General features: G+C 40.1%; 1 protein-coding gene across 2 annotated transcripts in view; it reads left to right on the top strand.

Moving 5' to 3' along the window:
- LOC143136769 (mitochondrial pyruvate carrier 2-like) overlaps positions 1-11672 on the top strand; it is an 88926-nt gene extending 77254 nt beyond the window's left edge. The window contains exon 4 of one of the 2 annotated variants that reach the window (XM_076297458.1): positions 11346-11672. In XM_076297458.1, the coding sequence (XP_076153573.1) occupies positions 11346-11362 (17 nt within the window). In that variant the 3' untranslated portion in view covers positions 11363-11672. The remainder of the gene's footprint in view (positions 1-11345) is intronic. The other variant, XM_076297457.1, reaches the window with a different exon arrangement.
- Positions 11673-21706: the final 10034 nt, after the last annotated feature.

Raw genomic sequence — 21706 nt, forward strand, 5'->3', positions numbered from 1 at the left:
ATTCAAGATGGCTGCAAACGCTAAACTTCGTGAAGAGACTGTGTGTATAAATCGTCTTGTAAGTAAACTACCAGTGCTTTTTCAAAGTTCTCAATGTCTCGTTTTAAATGTCAGGGCCTTCGGTAGTCTACCAATGAAGTGTGGAGATACATTGAGCCTCGTAAATGGTGTGAAACAGTGATTTATTTGCATGGCTAGCCCGATGCCGAAGCATCACCATTGAAAAAGCTGTTGGTAGCATCGGCTAACTAGCGCCAGATTTTGGAGTGCAGGGGACAAGCCGAGATGGGCTATGAGACATACGTTCACACTCGGTATCATGTTTCAACACACTTTAGGTCAATATCACACCGGAATTCTCCTTTAAAGAGACTAGGAGTATCAGTGTAAATGGCATCTGACTATGTGTAGTGTGTTATGTACTGTGTGATGAGAATGTGCAACAAAACAAAGAAGAAATACCTTGGTGACCCAGCAAGCTGCAGCAGAATGAAACCCTGCACTTGAACAGGTCATGAATGCAGGGTCAGTACACCAACCATTTTACAGTTCTGACAGAATGCGAGGTAGAAAACAATCCTTTTTTTCTAGAATGTTAATATTGTTAGCCCATGCTGGGTCTTTATGGATGAGCAGGATTACAAGGTCAAGAGGAGTCCATACCACAAGATGACAACTGCTGGCTCCTATCATGTGCAGATTGCCCTGAATCTGATGCCAGTGATTGTGGGTTTTCTTGAGCTTCAGTAAGCCAGTGATTTCATCCAATTCTAGAAAAAAGTCCTTTCTCTCCGCTGCCTGCAGGTTGGTCTTGGTTCTTGCTGAATAGGGACATTTCATCTCAATGATGAGGTCATTGGCCACCATCCCATCTGGAGAGCCACCGAGCAGGCCGCTGTCAGAAAGGAAAACTCCCCTCTCCTGGATAATCATACCAGTCTGCTCCATGTATTCCTGCTTTGCCTTTGGCTCATGGAGGATTCCCCAATCACAAGCCTGGGGGCATGGAAGGAAAAAGGTGTAATTTGGTATACGTCCATACTAAACGACACAAAAGTGGTGGCTTTGCATACTACAAAATTTGTCGGATATAGTAGGCATTCCTATACTTTAGACATAACATTGACATAGTAGTATTATTAATGATTTATATTAGGGCTGTCAAGATAACATGTTAATTTTGCTGAATTAATTACAGAAATAATAACGCGTTAAAAATGTCTTTGTACCTTTAGTTTATTTTCATGAACTGCTATTTCTTATCCTGGACTGCCACCTACTGGATAGAAAAGGCAACAGTAAGTAAAGGCAAGTAATTATGTGAAAAAAAATCTATGTTTAAATGGCCAAAAAAAAGGATAAGTCATAGGTGGTATTTCACACATTACCTTGGTGTTAGGGTAGCCTACTCTGCACATGTCATTGTCATGTAAGTGGTAACTTCAGTCATTTGCATTTATCGTGCTTAAATTCTGACACCAGGCACTATGCTGATGCCTGACCCAATGGTGTTCAATGATTTGCCAATATAATAGTCTTCTGCTGGGTTGCATGTAGCCTACAAGTTTTCAGCCTTTATTGGTTAAATGACCATTTTTATTACGAAAATATTTCTAAACTTCAAAAACTCAGTGTCATTCAGACTCAACCCTCTTGTTGTTTGTTTGGTGCTTTGGTATCTTTTTCGTTGTCGTTTGAACGTTGGCAAGCAGGCATGTTGCAGTTGCAATTTAAGTTAAATTTCTACAATATCCCAACCTATCCCACTCTGATATTTAGGGCCCGAGCACCGACGGTCCCGGCCTCGCGCACCGAGAGGTGCGAAGCCCTATTGTTTTTGGAAAGATTATTATTAGGGCCCGAGCACCGAAGGGTGCAAGGCCCTATTGTTTTTCTATTGTTTTTGTAAGGATTATTATTATTATTACGAGTATTTTATCTTTGTCTCAGAGCATTTTCCTTTTTTGAGGTGGTTAAGATGGATGAAAAGTCTTGAAATTTGGCACACACATCAGGTGTCACGCAAAGCAGTTAGGTACAAGAGCTTGGCCCCGGGTGTGGCCCAGGGACTCAGTAGCGCCCCTTTAGGTGATTGATGCAGTGGTTGGCGCATACTTTCAGCTAGACGCATCAAATTCGGTAGGTGTGTGTATCTCCCCAAGATGAACAACTTTCGTATGTACAATGCATTAGCTACGCCCATCAGGAAGTGAGGTATTTGGGATTTTATGCGGACTAAAATGTGCTGAATTGTGATGCCAAAAGAGGTTCTTCCCATCGGTGAAAAACGCATGAAATTTGGCACACACGTCAAGAGGTACCATGAATACACAGGGGAAAAGCCTTGGCACTGGGCTTGGCCCAGGAACTCCATAGCGCCCCCTTATGTCACTGTGACCTGTGGTTGGCATATAGTTTTAGATACACACACCAAATTTGGTGGGTGTGTAACTCCCAAAAACAATCAACTTTTGTATTAACATGCCATTAGCCACGCCCACAGGAAGTGAGGTAATTGGGATTTTGTGCATTGTGGACATGATCAATTTTAACATACTCCTCCTAGATGGTTGATCCGATTCATGTGAAAGTTGGTATACATGATGCCAATATGCTTCTGATTTTAAATTGTGAAGCTTTTTTTGATATGTTGTAATTTGACGAAATGGCAAAACTATGAATTTTAATACCCTTCCACATAGGGTTACAAAATTCCGGGAATTTTCCAAATTGGAAACTTTCCATGGGAATTAACGGTAATATATGGGAATTAACAGGAATAAACGGGAATGAATGGGAATAAACTGGGAATTTTTTATATGGCAAGTTAGTCTATAACAGGGAACTTAAATGTAGTGGACAAAACCCCATCTTGCAGTCTAATATTTCAATTTTCAGTCGAATTTCTACCCTGCACATATGTCAATCACATGCACACAGCAATCGGCATAGGCTACTAGAAACCTATGGTGCGTTCATATGCATGGGGAAAAAATGTTCCAACCAATCAGATTTTGTTGTTGAGTGGTGTTGTGTATCTTGGGCAGTTCAGTGTGGCTAGTTTAGCATGCTAGTAAACCATAGGCAGAGAATTAGATTCCCGCTAGCATGCTAGCTAGCTTTGCATGCTAAGCTAAGCGAAATACGAACATACAAATCATATTGCTTATTACGAAACAAAACGTTAATGTTTGTATATGAAACAGTTTGTATAAATTACCCAAAATTCCCAGTTAATTCCCGTAAATTCCCATTAATTCCCATAATTTCCTTTAATTCCATGAAAGTTTCCAATTTGGAATATTTCCAAAATTCCCCAGCTTAACTTCCCATGGTAAGTTTCCGGGAAGTTTCCCTACTTCCACATAAACAATAAATGTGTCTTAATTCACCATGCATGGCTTGAAATGTTTTAAATTTCACAGGTCTTTGAATACCATGGGAGTGATGATATTCACATGCCCATAATGCATATTTGGCATAGCGCCACCACCTGGCAACAGAAAGAATGGCAATTACACTGATGTCACATGATCAATTTTAACATACTACTCCTAGACGGTTTGTCAGATTCATGTGAAATTTGGCAAATATGATGCCACGATGTTGCTGATGTTAAATTGTGAAGGGATTTTTGATATGTTGTAATATGTCATGATTTTAATATCTCATATAAACAGGAAATGTGTCATAAAGTCACAGTGCATTGAATGAATGGTCTGAAACTTCTCAGGTTAATAGATATTATGATTATGACGATATTCAGACACCCAATGGGCCTGCCTGGCATAGCGCCACCACCTGGCCAAGTAGGAAATGTGCCAGAAATGGACAATGCCTTAAGTGATTGATCTGAAACTTTATAAAATATTGGATATCATTATTGTGATGATATTCACACATATAATTCACATGCCTAGCATAGCGCCACCATCTGGCCAAACAGGAAATATGCCAGAAATGTTTTATGCTTTGAATGAACGGTCTGAAACTTCTCAGGTTAATAGATATTATAATTATGATGATATCCAGAGACCCTATGGGCCTGCCTGGCATAGCTCCACCACCTGGCCAAGCAGGAAAATGTGCCAGAAATTGGTAATGCCTATATTGGTTGATCTGAAACTTTGCAAAATGTTGGATATCATTATTGTGATGATATTCACATGTGTAATTCACATGCCTAGCATAGCGCCACCATCTGGCCAAGCAGGAAATGTGCCAAACATTTTCAAGGCTTTGATGGATTGATCTGAAACTTTACAAAATATTGGATATCATGATTGTGATGACATTCACATGTGGAATTCAAGTCAAGTCAAGTCAAGTCAGATTTATTTTTAAAGCTCATTTAACATGCACATAGTGCAATCCAAAGCGCTCCACAAACAAGACACATAACAACAAGACAAAAGATGCCGGATGGAGCGGCGTAGTCGCCAGTGAACCCATGACATCAAGACAAGACAAATACTTTTAAAAAATAACAAATACAAAAAATGCCGGACGGAGCGGCGTAGTCGCCAGCGTACCCGTGACACCAAGACATACAAGACAGACAACAAAACAAATAAACAAATAAAAAATAAAAAATATATATATATATATATATTAAAAGGGGAAAAAGTGATGTTAAAATTAGTCCAATTTCCAAACCAGCTGAAAATGTCCAAGGCCAATGATGATCCATGAAAACTGCGCACAGAGCTGTGTCTTCACAACCGATGCAATGGCAACAAAGTTCTTTAGCAACTGACCAACCCGGTGAATTCAGTGGCAGTCTGGAGATAACGTTAACGTTAGAAGCTAGGCCTGCTAGACTGCAGTCTGGAGATGATGGAAGCACAGTCCAAGTACTGAGCGATCGTGTAGATCCGCAATTCGGTGGACTTAACAGCGACCGTTTGTTGCTCCGTGAGAATGCAGCTCTTCACATGCCTAGCATAGCGCCACCATATGGCCAATCAGAAAAAGGGCCAAAAAAGTTATATGCTTTGACTGATTGATCTGAAATTTTACACAAAATTAGATATCATGATGATATTCATATGTCTCATTAACATGCCTTGCATAGCACCACCAATTGGCAACAGAAGGAATGTGTTTTTTCCACGTTTGTTGGATATCACAATCAGATGCATCAGATTAATCAGATTAGGTGTATATGACATCCAAACACCCAATATGCCTGTCTGGCATAGCGCCAACAGCTGGCCAAAGTCAGAATAGTTTTTGGAATTTATTTACAAAATTTTAATTAAATATCATTATTTTGATGATATTCACATGTGTAATTTTCATGCCTAACATAGCGCCACCATCTGGCCAACCAAAAAGTGCATCAGAAATGTTCTTTGCTTAAAATTAATAGTCTGAAATTTCTCAGGTTACCATGGGCCTGCCTTGCATTGCGCCACCACCTGGCCAAGCAGGAAATGTGCCAGCAATGGACAATGCCTTAAGTGATTGATCTGAAACTTTATAAAATATCAGATATCATTATTGTGATGATATTCACATTCGTAATTCACAGGCCTAGCATAGCGCCACCATCTGGCCAAGCAGGAAATGTGCCAGAAATGCTCTATGCTTTGAATAAATGGTCTGAAACTTCTCATGTTAATAGATATTATAATTATGATGATATCTAGACACCCAATGGGCCTGCCTGGCATAGCGCCACCACCTGGTCAAGCAGGAAATGTGCCAGAAAATGGACATTGGACAAGTGATTGATCTGAAAGTTTACAAAAAATGTGGATATCATTATTGTGATGATATTCACATGTGTAATTTCCATGCCTAACATAGCACCACCATCTGGCCAACCAAAAAGTGTATCAGAAATGTTCTTTGCTTAAAATGAATGGTCTGAAATTTCTCAGGTTAATATATATTATGATTATGATGACACCCAATGGGCCTGCCTTGCATTGCGCCCCCACCTGGCTAAGCAAGTACATGTGGCAGAAAATCAAATACAAAAACAAATAGCACACGCATCAAATATGTACATTTCACAAACGCACCACGTCGGTGCTTTGTTGGATTCCGACATGTCACGGGTTGCGGCCCGCAGGTGCTCGGGCCCGCCATTGCCGCTTGCGGCTATATTTAGAGTTGTTTCGTTAAGATAAAAATTGGGTTCGGCAAAGGACGTATTTTGCCTTTTTTATTCATGCCCATTACAACTATGCTTATCCGCCCTGGCAAAATTTGTGCATTATGCATAGATCAGGAATCTAACCCTGCTTGCCATTGTCGTAGTCCCCTGCATTACCATTAGTCTATCAACTCTATGTGAACGAAAGTGACAAATAGGGTATAAAACATAAATACGAAAATATTTCTAAAACTTCAAAAACTCAGTGTTGTTTAGACCAGGGGCGATTCTAGACCTAGAGCTTTGCTGGGGCACAGGCCCCCAACTCCCAATACATAAAAAAAAAACATTTAAATGTGCGCGCGATATGAAATAAATGGCTTTTACGTCTAGCCCCCATCATGTCCTCATCCATTTCTTGCCTTTCTCTCTCCTCCTCCTCCTACCTGGTACTGGACTGCCCAGCCTGTGCTCTTTCTCCCCTCTCTTCTTTTCGACCTTCTTCTCCTCCTCCTTCTCCTCCAGCACTCTCTCCCTCAATTGTTGTAGCAGCCACTGCAGCAACATCCAAACACATAGGCATAAGTAGGCCTACTGTATACTCAATTTAATAGGCTTTCCTACACAAGGTAAGCTTATTTTTATTTTAATTGAGATATACTTCCCTCCCAGGCAAGGGTCCTGTAGTCATCCTGGCAATACTGCAGTTCTTTGTAGCTTAAATAGCCTACTAAAGCCTTCATACTGACTTTTGGTGATAATTTGCAAATGTACCCTAATAATCTAATAATAAAATAGTTTATTATAGGCTACATTTACAAATGCAGAAAACTTATTTAAGTTTGCCATTAAACCATTGATCAAATCACAGCACTGGCTATTACCAGTATAAATGTTACCTTTAATGTGGGCAATTATCATACCTCCCTCATCCTCATCTCTCCTCACTGTTCCTTTCCTTCTGCCTCTGTTCAGGAAGAATTGTCTGATGTCCATCTCTGAATAGTTTATCAGAAGGCTTTGTTTAGTTTTACAGTAGGACAGCTTCACAAACAGTATAGGCTACTTTTACAGGACTCTCTACAGTATACGTATAAATCATTATTAATTGTCCGCATGTGTGCATGCAGCCTACACATGGTGTGAGGGTGTGTGTGAGGGAGAGAGCACAAGCTGGTAAACTGTTGCTAAATTAAGGCTATGACGCTAAGCATTGAAAAACAGATGCTAATTATGTGGGCAACATTCTTTAACAGCGAATGACAACAGCAATGACAACTTGTCATTTTTTCTGTCAAACAAGTTGTGAATTTGTTGTAACATTAAAACGGGACGACTTACTCTGTGCTCAAAGTGATATGACGAGCTCCAGCGGACGAAATACTCGGAAGAATCATGTGAACGATTTTCATTGGTTGTTGCGTTCAATCTTACCCAGCTACAGAGGTGCTATTTCCTGATTGGCTATTATGGCCCCTTTCTTTTTCCTTGTTTTTTTTTATTGGCTGGTAACTGACAGGCTCGAGTCATGACTAAAGGCACGGAGATGCGCTCACTCATGAATGCCGTTTCCAGCGAGAGCAGCGTTAGAATTTTACTGGGGCACTGGAGACTTTTACTAAGGCACGTGCCCCAGTGAATAAGGTCTAGTGACGCCCCTGGTTTAGACTTAACCCTCCTGTTGCTTGCAGTTTGTTAAATTAAGCGCTGCAGATTACATGATTTATTTCTGAATTGCGTCTTTCAATGTCTTTTGCAACATGCTTGTTAGGCTGGGCTACTGTCAATGTCCTTGTACAGGTAAATGTTCAACAATTGCTGGTGTACAGGCTATAATCAATTACCTAAATAATTTGTCCAGCTGTTTAAACATTGTGCTACATTCAAACGCAAAAAGTGCTTTGATATCTTTTTCGTTTGAACGTCGGCAAGCAGGCATGTTACGGTTGCAATGAACGAGGATATTGGTTTTATCTGCGGATTTATTTTTGAATTTTTTTGAATATGACTCGCTCCAGTCTCAACAGCACGTCTACTTTTTCCACACGCATCTCAGTTCTAACATACATATCCCCTCTCGCTTTCTCTCTATCCATCCCTGCGCACGGGGCTCTCGTAAAGGAGCTGCACCATTTTACAACAATTGCATCTACATTTTCATATTAGAATGTTTTGTCAAGTGTAAGCTTAAACTTAAATTGACTTGGAAACTGCGTCATGGAAGCAGTAAGTCAAGTCGCATCAAAAATAGTAGTGGCAGAACTCCCAAGTGCTACCTTGTGGTTGTTTGTGTCAACTGCAGTTTGTGCCATTTCTGCCGAGAATATGGTGTGCGCAATTCATGCAGGAAACCGTCCAAACTTAACTGATACCCACTGTACGCATCCAGGACATCCAATCTTTGCGGTCAATTGTCGAGTTACCATCCAAATGAGGCAGCGGAGTCAGAGGCACAGTAGACGGCCAGAGCATCGTCAGGTGTCCAACATCGTTGCATACTTTCTGTAAATCCTCAAATTATGTCCGGGGTGTACTATTCATTTAGGCTGCGCAAAGCACAGGTATTTATTTGGGGCAGGCAGGCAGGCTTGTATTCAATGCAGGCCTTTATTTCTTACATTATGCGTTTTATTGTGAGACATGTGTTTCGTTTGGAGCGGCATACCAGGCTATCAAAAGCAGAAGATTTTCTGTTTGGTTTGGGATTTAATTTACTTTTGGAGTGATTTATTATATTGCTAAATGTTGAGACTGGTGGGCACTTAAATCTAGGGGGTATTTGATGGTTCGTTAAGTTTCATGTAGTTTAAAGAGTGTCGGAATTTCCAGCTTTTTTTTTTTCAACCTTTTTGCGTAGCCAAGTAGCCTACATTTAGTTATTTTTAAAATTATGCATGGTTTACGTTTTATTAATTCCGTAGGCTGGAATGCCTCGCGGTAACAATTGTATTTAAATGTAGTAGCCTGCTTCAGCCTCTGGCAAGCTCAATAGGGGGGCAGTTAGCTTGAGAGTGACGTGTTGGGGACTCATGGGGGTTAGAGACCCATGCATGTTGGAGACCCATGCTGGAACATCGTCAATAAAAAGAGAGCCGCACTTGATCCTGATCAAGTTGATAGATTGGTGTTTCTAGCGAACAATATAAAAAAATGAATTAGGATAGGCCGGCCTCACTCCTGTCGCTGTATTGTTTGTCACATTATTGTTTGTGCCGTGCTGTTCCGATTCTGTTTTTTTTTTTTTTCATGCATAAGCCTAGGGCCCTATCATGACATTCTAAAGTGCATCGTCACTCGTCAAAAGTCTATTCAAATTTAGTAGGATGTCCAGTTCACATTGGGAGGGGTTTCGTTATCAAAAGTGGAGCGCATGGCGTAACAAGGTGTTGCTAGGTCTTTTAATCAGTCATATGGGTGTGTTTGGGGCGTAACATCATTTTAAACCAATGAGAATGACATCTGTGCGCAACGCGCGATATGTAAAAATAAATGCATCGGTATTTTGGCATTCAACGGTGCATTTGAAGGAGGCTGCTTGCGAGACCGTATGGAATAGTCATTCTTAAACCATGCTTTACTAAAAACCTAGCATAGCCTTCACGCATTTGCACTTGTCTATTATTTGAACTCATTGGCAAAGTGAAACTAACTTCACCAAGGAGTCAGTCAACGACAAGACAGTTATATGCAATTACTTTCACTATTGACTGACAATGGGTTACCACCGAAAACATAGGCTGGAAAAAGCAACACTTACCCTAATGTTGCTCAAATGACTGAATAAAACAACATTTATCCTGCAGAGGAGTTGCTTATATCTCGTGACAGTGCGTCTTCAGCTGTGCTCCATACGTGTCTCTCGCCTCTCCCCTAATCACTTTTAACAGTCATTACCAATTTGCAAATGATGGTGAATAACTACTCATCATGAGATGTACAGTATTTCGTAATATCTTTATTCTAATTATGTTTCCCATTGTAATCGTGCAATTTGTAATGCTTTGCATGGACGTGCGCTGGTGTGCGTTCATGAATGATAGAAGGATGGTGTGTGCACCTGGCAATATGACTGTTGACATGCGCTCTTAAAATAGCATATGAACAACTCGCCATTGACTTCTGACCAGGTTTAGGTGGTGTATGATAGCGATTTTTAGACAACGCGCCAGGCCCCTCCCTAGGTTGTTAATTGCCACACCCCTGGGCGCAATGCTTAAAAAATAAACATGCAAAACCAAATTAAACTTTCCGCGGGTGAATAACGAGCTTTACGCCATGCGCTGGTGCCCAAAATACAGCCCTTAATCTCCGTTACAGTGTTTTTTTGTTTGGGAGGGGGGGTCGTAGATATTTGAATATATTTGAATACATTGCTTGATATTTGATATCCGTTCGAATTTGATTTTTCTCAAAGTGACAGCCCTATTAGGCTTCTAACTACGTAATAGGCCTAACCTTTGCGGAGTGCAGCAATTCCAACGTATGAGTCTGGAGAGAGACTGGAGAGACGCTGATTGTGATTGCTGGCTTGTGAACAGGGCAGCTGCTCTGATAGGCTACTCTGCGGCTAGCAGTAGCCAATCAACAAAGCATTGCAGCATAATTTTTTTTCTTTAATTTCAGGCTCCGCCCCGCTCCCGCCCGCTCCCGTTGATAGACCTCTCCAGAATAAGTCCCGCCTCCGTAACTTCCGTATCCATCCAACCTTCGGTCGTCAAATGTCTATGGGAAATAACATGGCGTTTTGAAAGATCGTACCTGTCAAACTCAAACAAAGTAGAAAAAGCTGGTGGGCAGATTGGCCTACACACTTCTGCCATTTAGTTTCCAAGATTTTTTGATTTTCGGTGCCGTCTATTGCTATGCTCTATCCCGTCCCTATCACGTAACCAACAATGAAATTGACTCCCATACCGTGGGAATCCCGTGGGAATACCGTGACCCGCGGGATTCCTAAAAAATTGTCACGCTCTACTTTGCATTGGAAAGGCCTGTTAATGTTCATGTGGAACTTTCTGCAACCTTTTGAAGAGCCAGATAATATGTCTAAAAAAATGAGTTCTGAATTGAAGAACTTGATAACGCTTCAGCTATCTCATGAATCAGAATAAAGAACAGATATATAGGCCTACTGAATTTAATTAAAGAGACCCCTATAATTGTTTAAGTACATATATGATGTATATGCATTTGTTTGCTGAGAACATGAAGTGATGATCTCTTTATTTTTTTCTGTTTTCAGATATAATCAAGGACTAAAGCAGAACTAGAAGAACCAGATCTGTGACGAACCAAAGACTTCATTAGAAATGAAAAAATAATAATAATATTTGTGTGATTAAGAGCATACATTCTCCATTAAAACATTTTTCTCTCAAACTGTTCTCCAAAAAATCACTTCAGTGTATGGAGAACCTGACTGAGTATGTTCAGAAGCACACTTTGAAAATACCAACAGGCTTACTTAAACGTGTAGTTTGGTGCCTTGTGTATTCCTGATCGACCTTCCATTTCCACAATTTTGTGATGTCATAACATAGGCCCTGCATAATTTCCATAGCAGGCACACTCTAAGGGCCTATTTCATGTTGAAAGTCGAGATAATAATTTTGATGAAATGTGATCTATTACAATGGAGGATCAATGGTGGATCAATGTGGTGGATCAATTTCGACACACTCCTCCTAGGTGGTTCATCCGAACTATATCAAAATTAGAGGACATGATGTCAAGATGTTGTTGATGATAAATAGTGAAGGTGTTAAAATGTGTCGAAATGGTGGCGCAATGAATTTAAATAGTTCTCTGAATAAACACAAAATGTGTCAAAGTCACGAAGCATTGGCTGATTTGGTTGAAACTTCAGTTTATTGATTATACTCCTTTTTTGATATATATATATTTTTCCTTCTATTTGTTTTATCTGTGAAGCGACCTTGGGTGTCCTAAAAGGCGTTTTTAAATCAAATGTATTATTCTTATTATTATTATTATTATTATTATTGTTATTATGGTAATGTCCAAAATGCATTTCTGGCATAGTATCACCACCTGGCAACAGATAGAATGGCTATTTCACTGGTCTTACCTCTACCATTACTAGAAGTTTCATCAGATTCATCTCACATTTGATGTATGAACTCACAGGGGACCCCCCCTCCTTCCCCAAGTGGGTAGGCTGAAAGGAGGTTTGCGGCTATATTTCCTTTTGTTTCTTATATTAAGTTAAGTTTGTGTTTGGTAGTTTGCCCTTTTATTTATTATTATTAGGTGTCCAAGCAGAAAAGCTGCTGGACTCCTATTGTTTTTGTTTTTTAACCCTTTCATGAAATGATGTTTTCTCAGTACCGTAATAAGTACTCAAATTCTTTACCATAGGTCCCAAATTAGTGCATGATCTTACACAGGAATTACCCATTTCTGTCCATAGGGGGCGCTAAAATAATCACATTTACGTTTTTGCTCATATCTCCAGAACCGCGTGGAATTTTTTCAAAATTCTTGTTCTTCCTTCAGTGCTCCTGCATCAAATGAAGTCAACCACAGCAATTTGACCATTGGTCAATTTTCCAGCCATTGAAACTAATCTATCTCCTCCTAGACTGTTGTTCCAATTCCCACAGAATTAGGTACATCATCTACAGACCAAGCCTAACAGATTGAATTTTTCTGATTTTTGATTTATCACCCGTTTTTAAGTTCAATTAACATTTGGGGAGTGGGATTTTTTGCCTTTTTTGGGGAGTGGGATTTTTTGCCTTTATCTTAACTTGTAAAGGTCCAGTACTATTCAAACGTGGTACATATAATCATTAGGGACCGTTATTTATAAAAGGGACCACCGGAGAGATTTTCAGTGCTTCTGTCAAAAGTTGCATGACCCTCCCTTGCCTGCAAAAAGTTTTTCATTGACCCTCCAACAGAATTTCCAAAAAAGACATGACCCTCCCCGGCCAATCATCAATGTCTTCCGCCCGCGCTCCTTTGCGCTATGAAAACATGCTGACATAGGCTAACGTTCTTAAATCAACCTCTGCTCTTTCTGATCTTACACATCACACTCCACCAAGACGGTGGCCATTTCAGTAGATTTACTCACTAACATTGTTGTGGAAACACAATAAACATGGATAGGCCTACTAAATGCACACTTCCTGCATAACTGCATTAGCCTACTTGAATAGTTACTCCTCTAGTAAATAGTATTCACATGAATAAAACAATAAAACATTGAGACCATTCAACAAAGCACAGTGGGTAATAACAAATTCAACACATGAACTGGTTGCTATCGACTCGTCTCTAGGCTTCCTCAGTCATTGTAAAGCTGCCAAAGCTGAACATTATCCAAAACTCTTTCTCAGACGAGCGTCAATTTGGGAGCTTGCATGCTACCACTCCTTCCTTCTCAAATGACTCGAAAAGGCTGTTTGCACAATTTCACAAATAATCACAGGGGCCGAAACATACCTAACGTGCCAACTTTTTCCGGGTTTATCACGCATTTTAACTTTTTCCCCGCTGTCTTGCCGTTTTAATATTTTCCCGTAGAATATCCCATATACTCATAACATTAGTCCTGCCATCTGGCCTGTCTCTGTGTTGTCCTGTTGTTACCCCCTTGCCCTTCCAGCGAAACAGATTACTTCAAATCATCGTTTTGCTTGCTTGAATGCAAACTTAGAGTGATGTTAACCTATTTAAGTTAACGGCATGGTTGTCGTGAGAGCACGATTCATTGGCACTTGCAGTGTTCGGCCGTATGTCTACGTACGCATCTGCCTGTACCATCAGGCTACTCAGCTACGAGTAGACAAATAATTTCCCCTGTTTGTATATTCACTCCAAGTTGGCCTACCATAACTTACCATGGAGTCTGGATTGAGCAGACTAACGTTAACGTTGAATGACTCTGCATTACGGACCAACTACGGTCGCTGTTAAAAGTCCACCGAGTTGCTGATCTACAAGATCGCCCATGACTTCGGACTGTTATGCTTCCAGTGATCTCCAGACTAACAAGGCCTAACGTTCACGTTATCTCCAGACTGCCAGTGAGATGAAGAACTTTGTTGGCGTTGCATGCATCGGTTGTGGAGACACAGCTGTGCGCAGTTTCACGCGAGTCATCATTGCCCTTGGACATTTTCAGCCGGTTGGAAATTGGACTAATTTTTATTTTTTATTTATTTTATTTATTAATTTGTTTGTTGTCTGTCTTGTATGTCTTGGTGTCACGGGTACGCTGGCGACTACGCCGCTCCGTCTGGCATCTTTTGCGCTTGTTATTTCTTAAATGTAGTTCTGTCTTGGTGTCACGGGTACGCTGGCGACTACGCCGCTCCGTCCGCTATTGTCTTTGTTAGTCTATGTGTCATTGACAATGTCTTATATCTGGAGCGCTTTGGGTTGCACTCTGTGCACGTTAAATGCACTATACCATACATGGGCAACATACGGCCCGCGGGCCACATCCGGCACGTGGGCTTTCCCTGACCGGCCCGCGTAAGGTCCGTGAAAGAACAAATAGTCAAGAGCCTAACATAGAGATAATGCACGCAAATCAATATCGTTGCTTTTATTTTGAAAGCGACTGCTATTTGTACGCCCATGCATTTGTGCGTGGATGCATACGATGTAAACACCCTCACTGAATTGTGCTGGTGAATAGAATTTATGCTTCTGCGTCGACACAATGCAGTTGCCTTTAAGTCGGCGTAAACCTTTTAAAGTTTTGTGTGTCTTAAGTCTGCCTCGCTCACCACCGCAAAGGTTGTCAGAACGAACTCCTGCTGTTTGTTGGCGATACGAAGTGTTAATTTCAAAACGTTACTGGCAGATAGATAGTTTACATTCGGATAACCCCGTCATTGTAACCAAAATATGTCTGAGTTTATTTGCAAAGCTTATGTTAGCGACCTAGTATGATGCTACTACCCACAGGTTGCTTGAAGCAGCCGGCTCAACACACAGGGCGAGTTGACCAATCACAGTTTTGTGCATAAAGTTAAAGCAGTAGCAGCAGAGTGTTGATGAAATGGTGGCACAGGCCTATGGTTGTACTGACTCCTTCACATTTTCATGGCCTAGCCTAATTATATAGATATTGTAGTACTTTTTATATCAGTCTTTGAAAACTGAAAAAAAAAATGTCAATGTCAAAAAATCATTTTCGAGAATGAGGATTAAATACTGGACATAAATTAAATAGCCTATTGCTGTTTTTCCTTTGTCTCCCTCACATTTTCATCTGTTCTTATACGAGTAGTAAACAAAAACATATGATTTACTTAATGTTATACAAGAACAGAATAGAATTGGACAGAATTGAGTTCAGACTTGAGTTCGGTATTTTGGGTCCGGCCCTCCTCAACAGTCCCAGTTTGTCATGTGGCCCCTTGGGGAAATTAGTTGCCCTGCACTATACAAATAAAACTGACTTGACTTGACTTGACTTACCAACTCTACACTGTAGACCATACTGTAAACTGGCTATGTATATGAAATAACCAAATTTGTTCAACTTTATGAAGCAGAATTACGCACTGCTAAGTGGAACGTAACACATTTTTGTTTGCGCAGGAGAGAGAATGACAGTGATTAACAAATTGCACTTGTTGCTGGTTACCAATAAATACTATATATTTTTTTGCAAACAACAAAAACAGAAAGGATGGAGACAACAAAGCTAGATATGGGCAGGAACAAGGTCAATTGGTAGAAATGCTTGTCAAAACGTTAGGAGCTGGATGTGTGGATGAATGAAGCACAAGCATCCTCACTGTTTAAAGTTAGGCTACACGGTAAACTAAAAGTAAACCAAAGGCAAATTTAGCCTTTTTAGGGCTGTATAAAGTTGACCAAATGAATATAAGCTGTTAGGCGTGAATAAACTCCAACCCTTCCAATGTTAATGGGGACGAATGTTGACATTTTCCCGTATTTTCGGGGAGAAACCAGAGGGGTATTTCACAAAACCTAGATAAGGGATTAAGCTGGGATTTTTAGGTTATCCTTGATGAATTTAGCCTTGACTTGGTTTCACAAAAGAGATGGCACATAAGTTACCATGGGGATTTATTCTCTGCACCTAGCCTGGTCTAACAGCCAAGCTAAGTTAATTTGAATGGTAAGTATGTGGTCTTATTGGTTCAGCTACCTGTCATTCACATCAGACCTCCGTGCTAATTTTAAGGAGCTTTATTCCATTTATAAACTATTAGCTAAATGTATTTGCTCGCAAAACAAAACAGATTGTCTGCCTACTACCATATGGATTTAATTTTAATTGTGATAGCCTTATAATTATTAACATAGGCCTAGGTACTCATTGTTTGCTTATTTTATTGATAGACGTTTGATGAATAGCCTACTGTAGTTGATTGGAAGTGGAGGGGCAAGTTTTCGAAGGTATTTTCAACTATAATATTAAGGTAGGCCTATATCATACTATGTGCATCTTTGCAGTGGCAAGCGCTTTCTTAATGATGTTGCGTGCCGAGACAAGGAAGCACTCACACGTGGGTGCATACGTAAATTTGCATTCAGTTGGTCTACCACGCCTACTTCTGCTGTTTTACAGAAATAGACATGATTCCCCATTCCAAAAAGGATAACTTTACTTCATTGTTAATCTATCAAAAGCGGTTGTTCACTTTGTGTGAATGATGCTATTTTTCGCGTCTTTTTTATTCTAACCGTGGGCACTTTGGAGCAGAAACGAGAACGCGCACACATCCTGAATTACTTACACCTGGCTTGACATAGTCGCTCCTACTCATCCTGGATTGGCATTAGTGAAACGAGTTGAGCTAGGATGACAGGACAACGCTATGTCAAACCTCGCTTTATCACTTATCTTGGATGTCTTAATTCTGCCTTTGTGAAATACCCCTCAGGGAAATCTCCCTTATTTTCAATGTTCAATGTTGACAGCTATGGAACGAAAGAGAACGTTATATTGCGACAGAAATCCACAATCAAACAAGCCACTTTGATTTTTTGCTGTTTTCATGAATACAAAAGTTGGGTGACTCCCTCTCCTAGACAAAAAAAAGTTGGGTGACCCTCCCCTCAACAAAGAATAAAAAGACATAACCCTCCCCTATTTTTCCTTATGACATTCTTTGGACAAACACCGAATTTTGTAAAATTCTGTCCACAGGGGGCCCTGTAAATATCTCCAATATGTCCAAACTTGGTACATGTCATCAATACAACATTATTTGGACGCACACCGAATTTTGTGAAATTCTGTCCACAGGGGCCGCTGCAATAAGTAAAAAAGTCTGGGGGGGGGGGATCAAACAGTGTCTGCAGCCATAACTGTAATAGGTACAGACACTACATTTTCACACAAATTTTCACTATAGGTCCACAATCAATGCATGATCTCACAAAAAAAACAGACTCCTTTCTGACCATAGGGGGCTGTAACGTAGGTGTTGAAAAGGACACTTGGGCAATGTATTTTTCACTTTTGTAAACTTTATACTTTATTAACAAAAAACAAGCTTATTTTTCCCCATAGACTTTGCATTGACACTTTGACATCACAAAGGGCTAATTAAATTGATTTGCACCTGTATCAACTGCCAGCTGCTCAACTAGGCCCCCTCCAAGAGCCAATTTAACTGATTGCACCTGTATCAACTACTTTCTGCTCAACTAGGCCAACTAACTCTGTGCCTCTCCATTCTACAAGGATATAAGGCACATTCCATCCAACTTTCTCTGCATCCATATTCTTCAAACCATTCACTCATCCACCATCTTCTTCAAACCATTCACTCATCAACATCCATTACACTTTCTGTCTATCAACATCTATTACACTATCTACATTACATTAAACTTTTAAACTATCTACTCTGTCTCAGGCTTTTAGCATACACAATCTGGCTCTCTTAAGGCTACAGATCCTGTTCAACTGTTTCCTCTGCCCACAACTGTTTCAAAATGAATGTCCTCACTAAAATAATTCACTATTAAATAATTTAACTATTTAAACTACTCAACTATTTAACTGTTCAGCCATTTCATTTCATTGTCAGTTGTCATCAACTATGACTCCCACAAACTGTTTTTTTCTGTTAATTTCCTTGAAATTAATTACAGTGCATGAAAATGCTAGCCTGGCGAGCCAGACCCACATTAAAATATAGGGTCTGGGCACTCACGGTTCGCAGTGCTCAGTCCGAGAGGCGGGATAATCAGTTGTCTTTCAAATTCCCTCTGCACGCAATAGGACGCAATAGGATATTTGTTTTCAAGTAGCGGGGAATTCAAGCCAAACCGTTGCAACTCTGCCATCAATCATTATGTTAAGCCCACCAAACGACTCTATACACGATTTCAATGCCTGATTAAGTTTCGATTTCTGGAGCTCACAAGCCAACGGAGAGTTGCTAGACTAGCCCTGGCAGCAAATGTAATGTAATGTAATGAGCCTTACAGCTAAAAAATGATGAGGATATGAACTAACGTAGGCCAGAAGCATAGCGCATGAAACCGTGACTCGTTTGCATGACACCAAGAACAGGGACTGTTAAACCTTTACGTTTTGTTTTACATGCACATCATGTTATATAATTTATCTAAACTTGATCAGTTGATGATAATGAACCTGTTGCACTCGTTCACTAACCTTCAACCTATCCTGTGCTAACATTACGAGTCTCAGACTAACGTTACCTCAGTGAAGGTAGCAAATTAGCAGGCTATTTTTTTGTAATCACAAAGATGACGAGACATTGGCCTACTTGTATACAAATACATTTTCCTGACATCCATAAGCAGAAAACACAAGGGTGGTTCCTGCTTTGGTTATTATAGTCAACATAAAAACTCATTGAGAGAGAACAGATACATAGTAGTTTGCAATAACTATCTGTAAGTGGGATAACGATAATGTTAGCTTTACTGTAGGCTACATGCCAGAAAGGAGTAACGTTAATGTTAATGTTATGTGTTAAGATATAACTGCAAATAAACCTGGCATGGGTTTATCATAAACTTTAGTGTTAATTAGGCCATAACCCATCACTGAACTATGCCTATATTTTGCTGGTGCTAGCTAAACTCAAACTGACTTTCACAGTGACAGCCATACAATTTTTTTTATGCCAGAGAGGCAGCTAAGTCATGACAAAAGGGAGGATGCTAACGTTAAATATATTACACTTTCATTATTTTATTTTGTCATTTTCTTACATCAATATGATCGTCACTGACATCAAAACATGGTGGATGCACATCAATACTATCTCATCTAATGAGAAAAGACGCGGACGCTTGTTAGAAGCCATAACTCCAGAGGCACCGTAAGTCCTCAGCCGGTCAGTCAGCAGGCTAAACTCAAAAATACTGGAGAAATGTCAATAGCGACCAAGCCATTTAAGTGTGTCAAAATAAAAGTCTGATGTTTATGTATCCACTAATGCTGTATTATTTATGTATGAAGGTTATACTGTAGCAGATGTCTCTTTAAGAATTGCGGCCGGCCGCGGCCTTTACAGGAGAATATAGAACGGCCGCCGATACGGGGTATAGAGGGTTAAAGAAAAACTTTTTAAAAATCCCCATAGACTTAACATTGCCGATTGTGACATCATAATACGGCCATTAAGTAAGGGATAACGGCCGCCGAGGTGTCCTGTTATACGGAATTAATGGACGAGGGCGAGGGGCAAAAACTCCCCGACGCGCAAGAGTCGCCTCCGCCCAAGTCCATTAATTCCGTATAACTGGACACACCTCGAAGGCCGCTATCCCACTTATCACCCGGTTGCCACTGTAAACACTGTAAACACGCGGTTCTGTTTAAAAAGAAGCTCACTAGTTCAGCTTGTTGTACAACTTTAGCATGGACAGTTAGCTTGTTTACAGTTGATTCCATTGTTGGGAAGCCTGCAACCAAAAGATTCTATAGCGCTGCAACCGTCGTCCTACTAGTTACCATTCATAAGCATTGATATGGAACGGTGTCCTGTTATTCAGAATTAAAGGCCACCCGCCAGCCAATCAGAAAAGAGTATTTCTTCTCTCCGGGTGATAAGCAATTAGAATCCTATGCCAGGCCACCTGCAGCCTCAGGCTTTAAGCATACAATCTGGGTCAATTAAGACTACACATCCTATTCAACTGTTTCCTCTGCCCAAAACGTTTCAAAATAAAAGTTCTCACTACAATAATCCACTGTTAAACAATTTAACCCATTAAACTACTGAACTTTTTACATTCAACTTTTAAACGGTCTACTTTTAAACTATCATTAAACTATCTATCTATCAAACTAGCTGTCTATCAACAACTTTTAACTTGTCATCAACTATGTCAACACTTGTCATCAACTATGACTCCTACCTACTGTAGCTAGTTAGCATTGTTAGCATAGTTAACATTGTTAGCATGTTAGCATAGTTAGCATTTTTAGCAAAAACGGCTAGAAAACATTAGCTAAGTTAGCTAAGTAGCATGGTTAACATAGTTAGCATGTTAACATTGTTAGCATAGTTAGCATTTTTAGCAAAACTGCTAGAAAACATTGTTGAAATGTAGGCCTAACAATGTTAACCATGCTACTTAGCTAAGTAGCATGGTTAACATTGTTTACTATCAACTTTTATTAAGCTATGCAATCACCATGTCTATCCTAGCATCACCGTAGTAACCATCTCTGTATTATCTATTTTAACTATACATGATATTTTATCTTTACATGATATCACAACTTTCTTTTTTCTGGTAATTCCTTGGAATTGCATTTCTAGTTTTTTTAGTTATTCTTCTAACCAAAATGTCTGCGTGTAATTCAGCTTAAACCGTTTAACGTAGAAACTTTGTTCAAACTTTGTAATATAGGTTTTGAAAAGGACACTTGAGACACTTTATACTTAAAGCGATGGTTCGGAGTAATTTTACCCTAGGGTTCTTTGCACCATGACCCCGAGCCAAACACCCTCGGTGTCATGGTGCAAAGGACCCTAGGGTGAAATGACTTCGAACCATCGCTTCAAGATATTAACAAAAAAACAAGCTTATTTTCCCCCATAGACTTTGCATTAGCATTATTACATAAAGGGCTATTAACGACTTAGAGCGTTTTCATACCTATTTTGTTCCGAATCACAGGCTGAATCGATATAAATGTGTCCATTGTCCTCTGGGTTCGGTTCGTTTCATGTTCACAATGCCAACATTTGAAGCGGAACAAATGATGTAAACAAACACACGTGAGATTTTCTCTACAAACAAACCCACATGCGATATGTTCTCTAATTGGTCACATTTTGACAGTTCTAGGATAGCCTACAGTGGGCGTTGCTTTCAAATGACCTCTTCAGTCGCGCATTACGCGGCGTGAAGCTGTGTGAAACTTTAGTACCACTTTCAGCCACTGTGCGTCGCTCTGCCACTGTACATCGCTCTGTCAGTAGCCTGCCTGCCGCCCCTTCTGAAAAAGCAGTAGGCTACCGTTAAACATAATTGTTGCCGAGAGGAATCCCAGCCTACGAATTCAATAACAAAATAAAACATGCATAATTAAACATTACCTCGATTTAGGCTACTTGGGTATGGCTTAAAGCGATGGTTCGGAGTAAT

This window comes from Alosa pseudoharengus, unplaced genomic scaffold (genome assembly GCF_046254945.1).
Source record: "Alosa pseudoharengus isolate Yale_2024_CS ecotype anadromous, Long Island Sound unplaced genomic scaffold, YU_APseudo_1.1 YU_APseudo_1.1_scf_20, whole genome shotgun sequence".
Classification (NCBI taxonomy): domain Eukaryota; kingdom Metazoa; phylum Chordata; class Actinopteri; order Clupeiformes; family Clupeidae; genus Alosa; species Alosa pseudoharengus.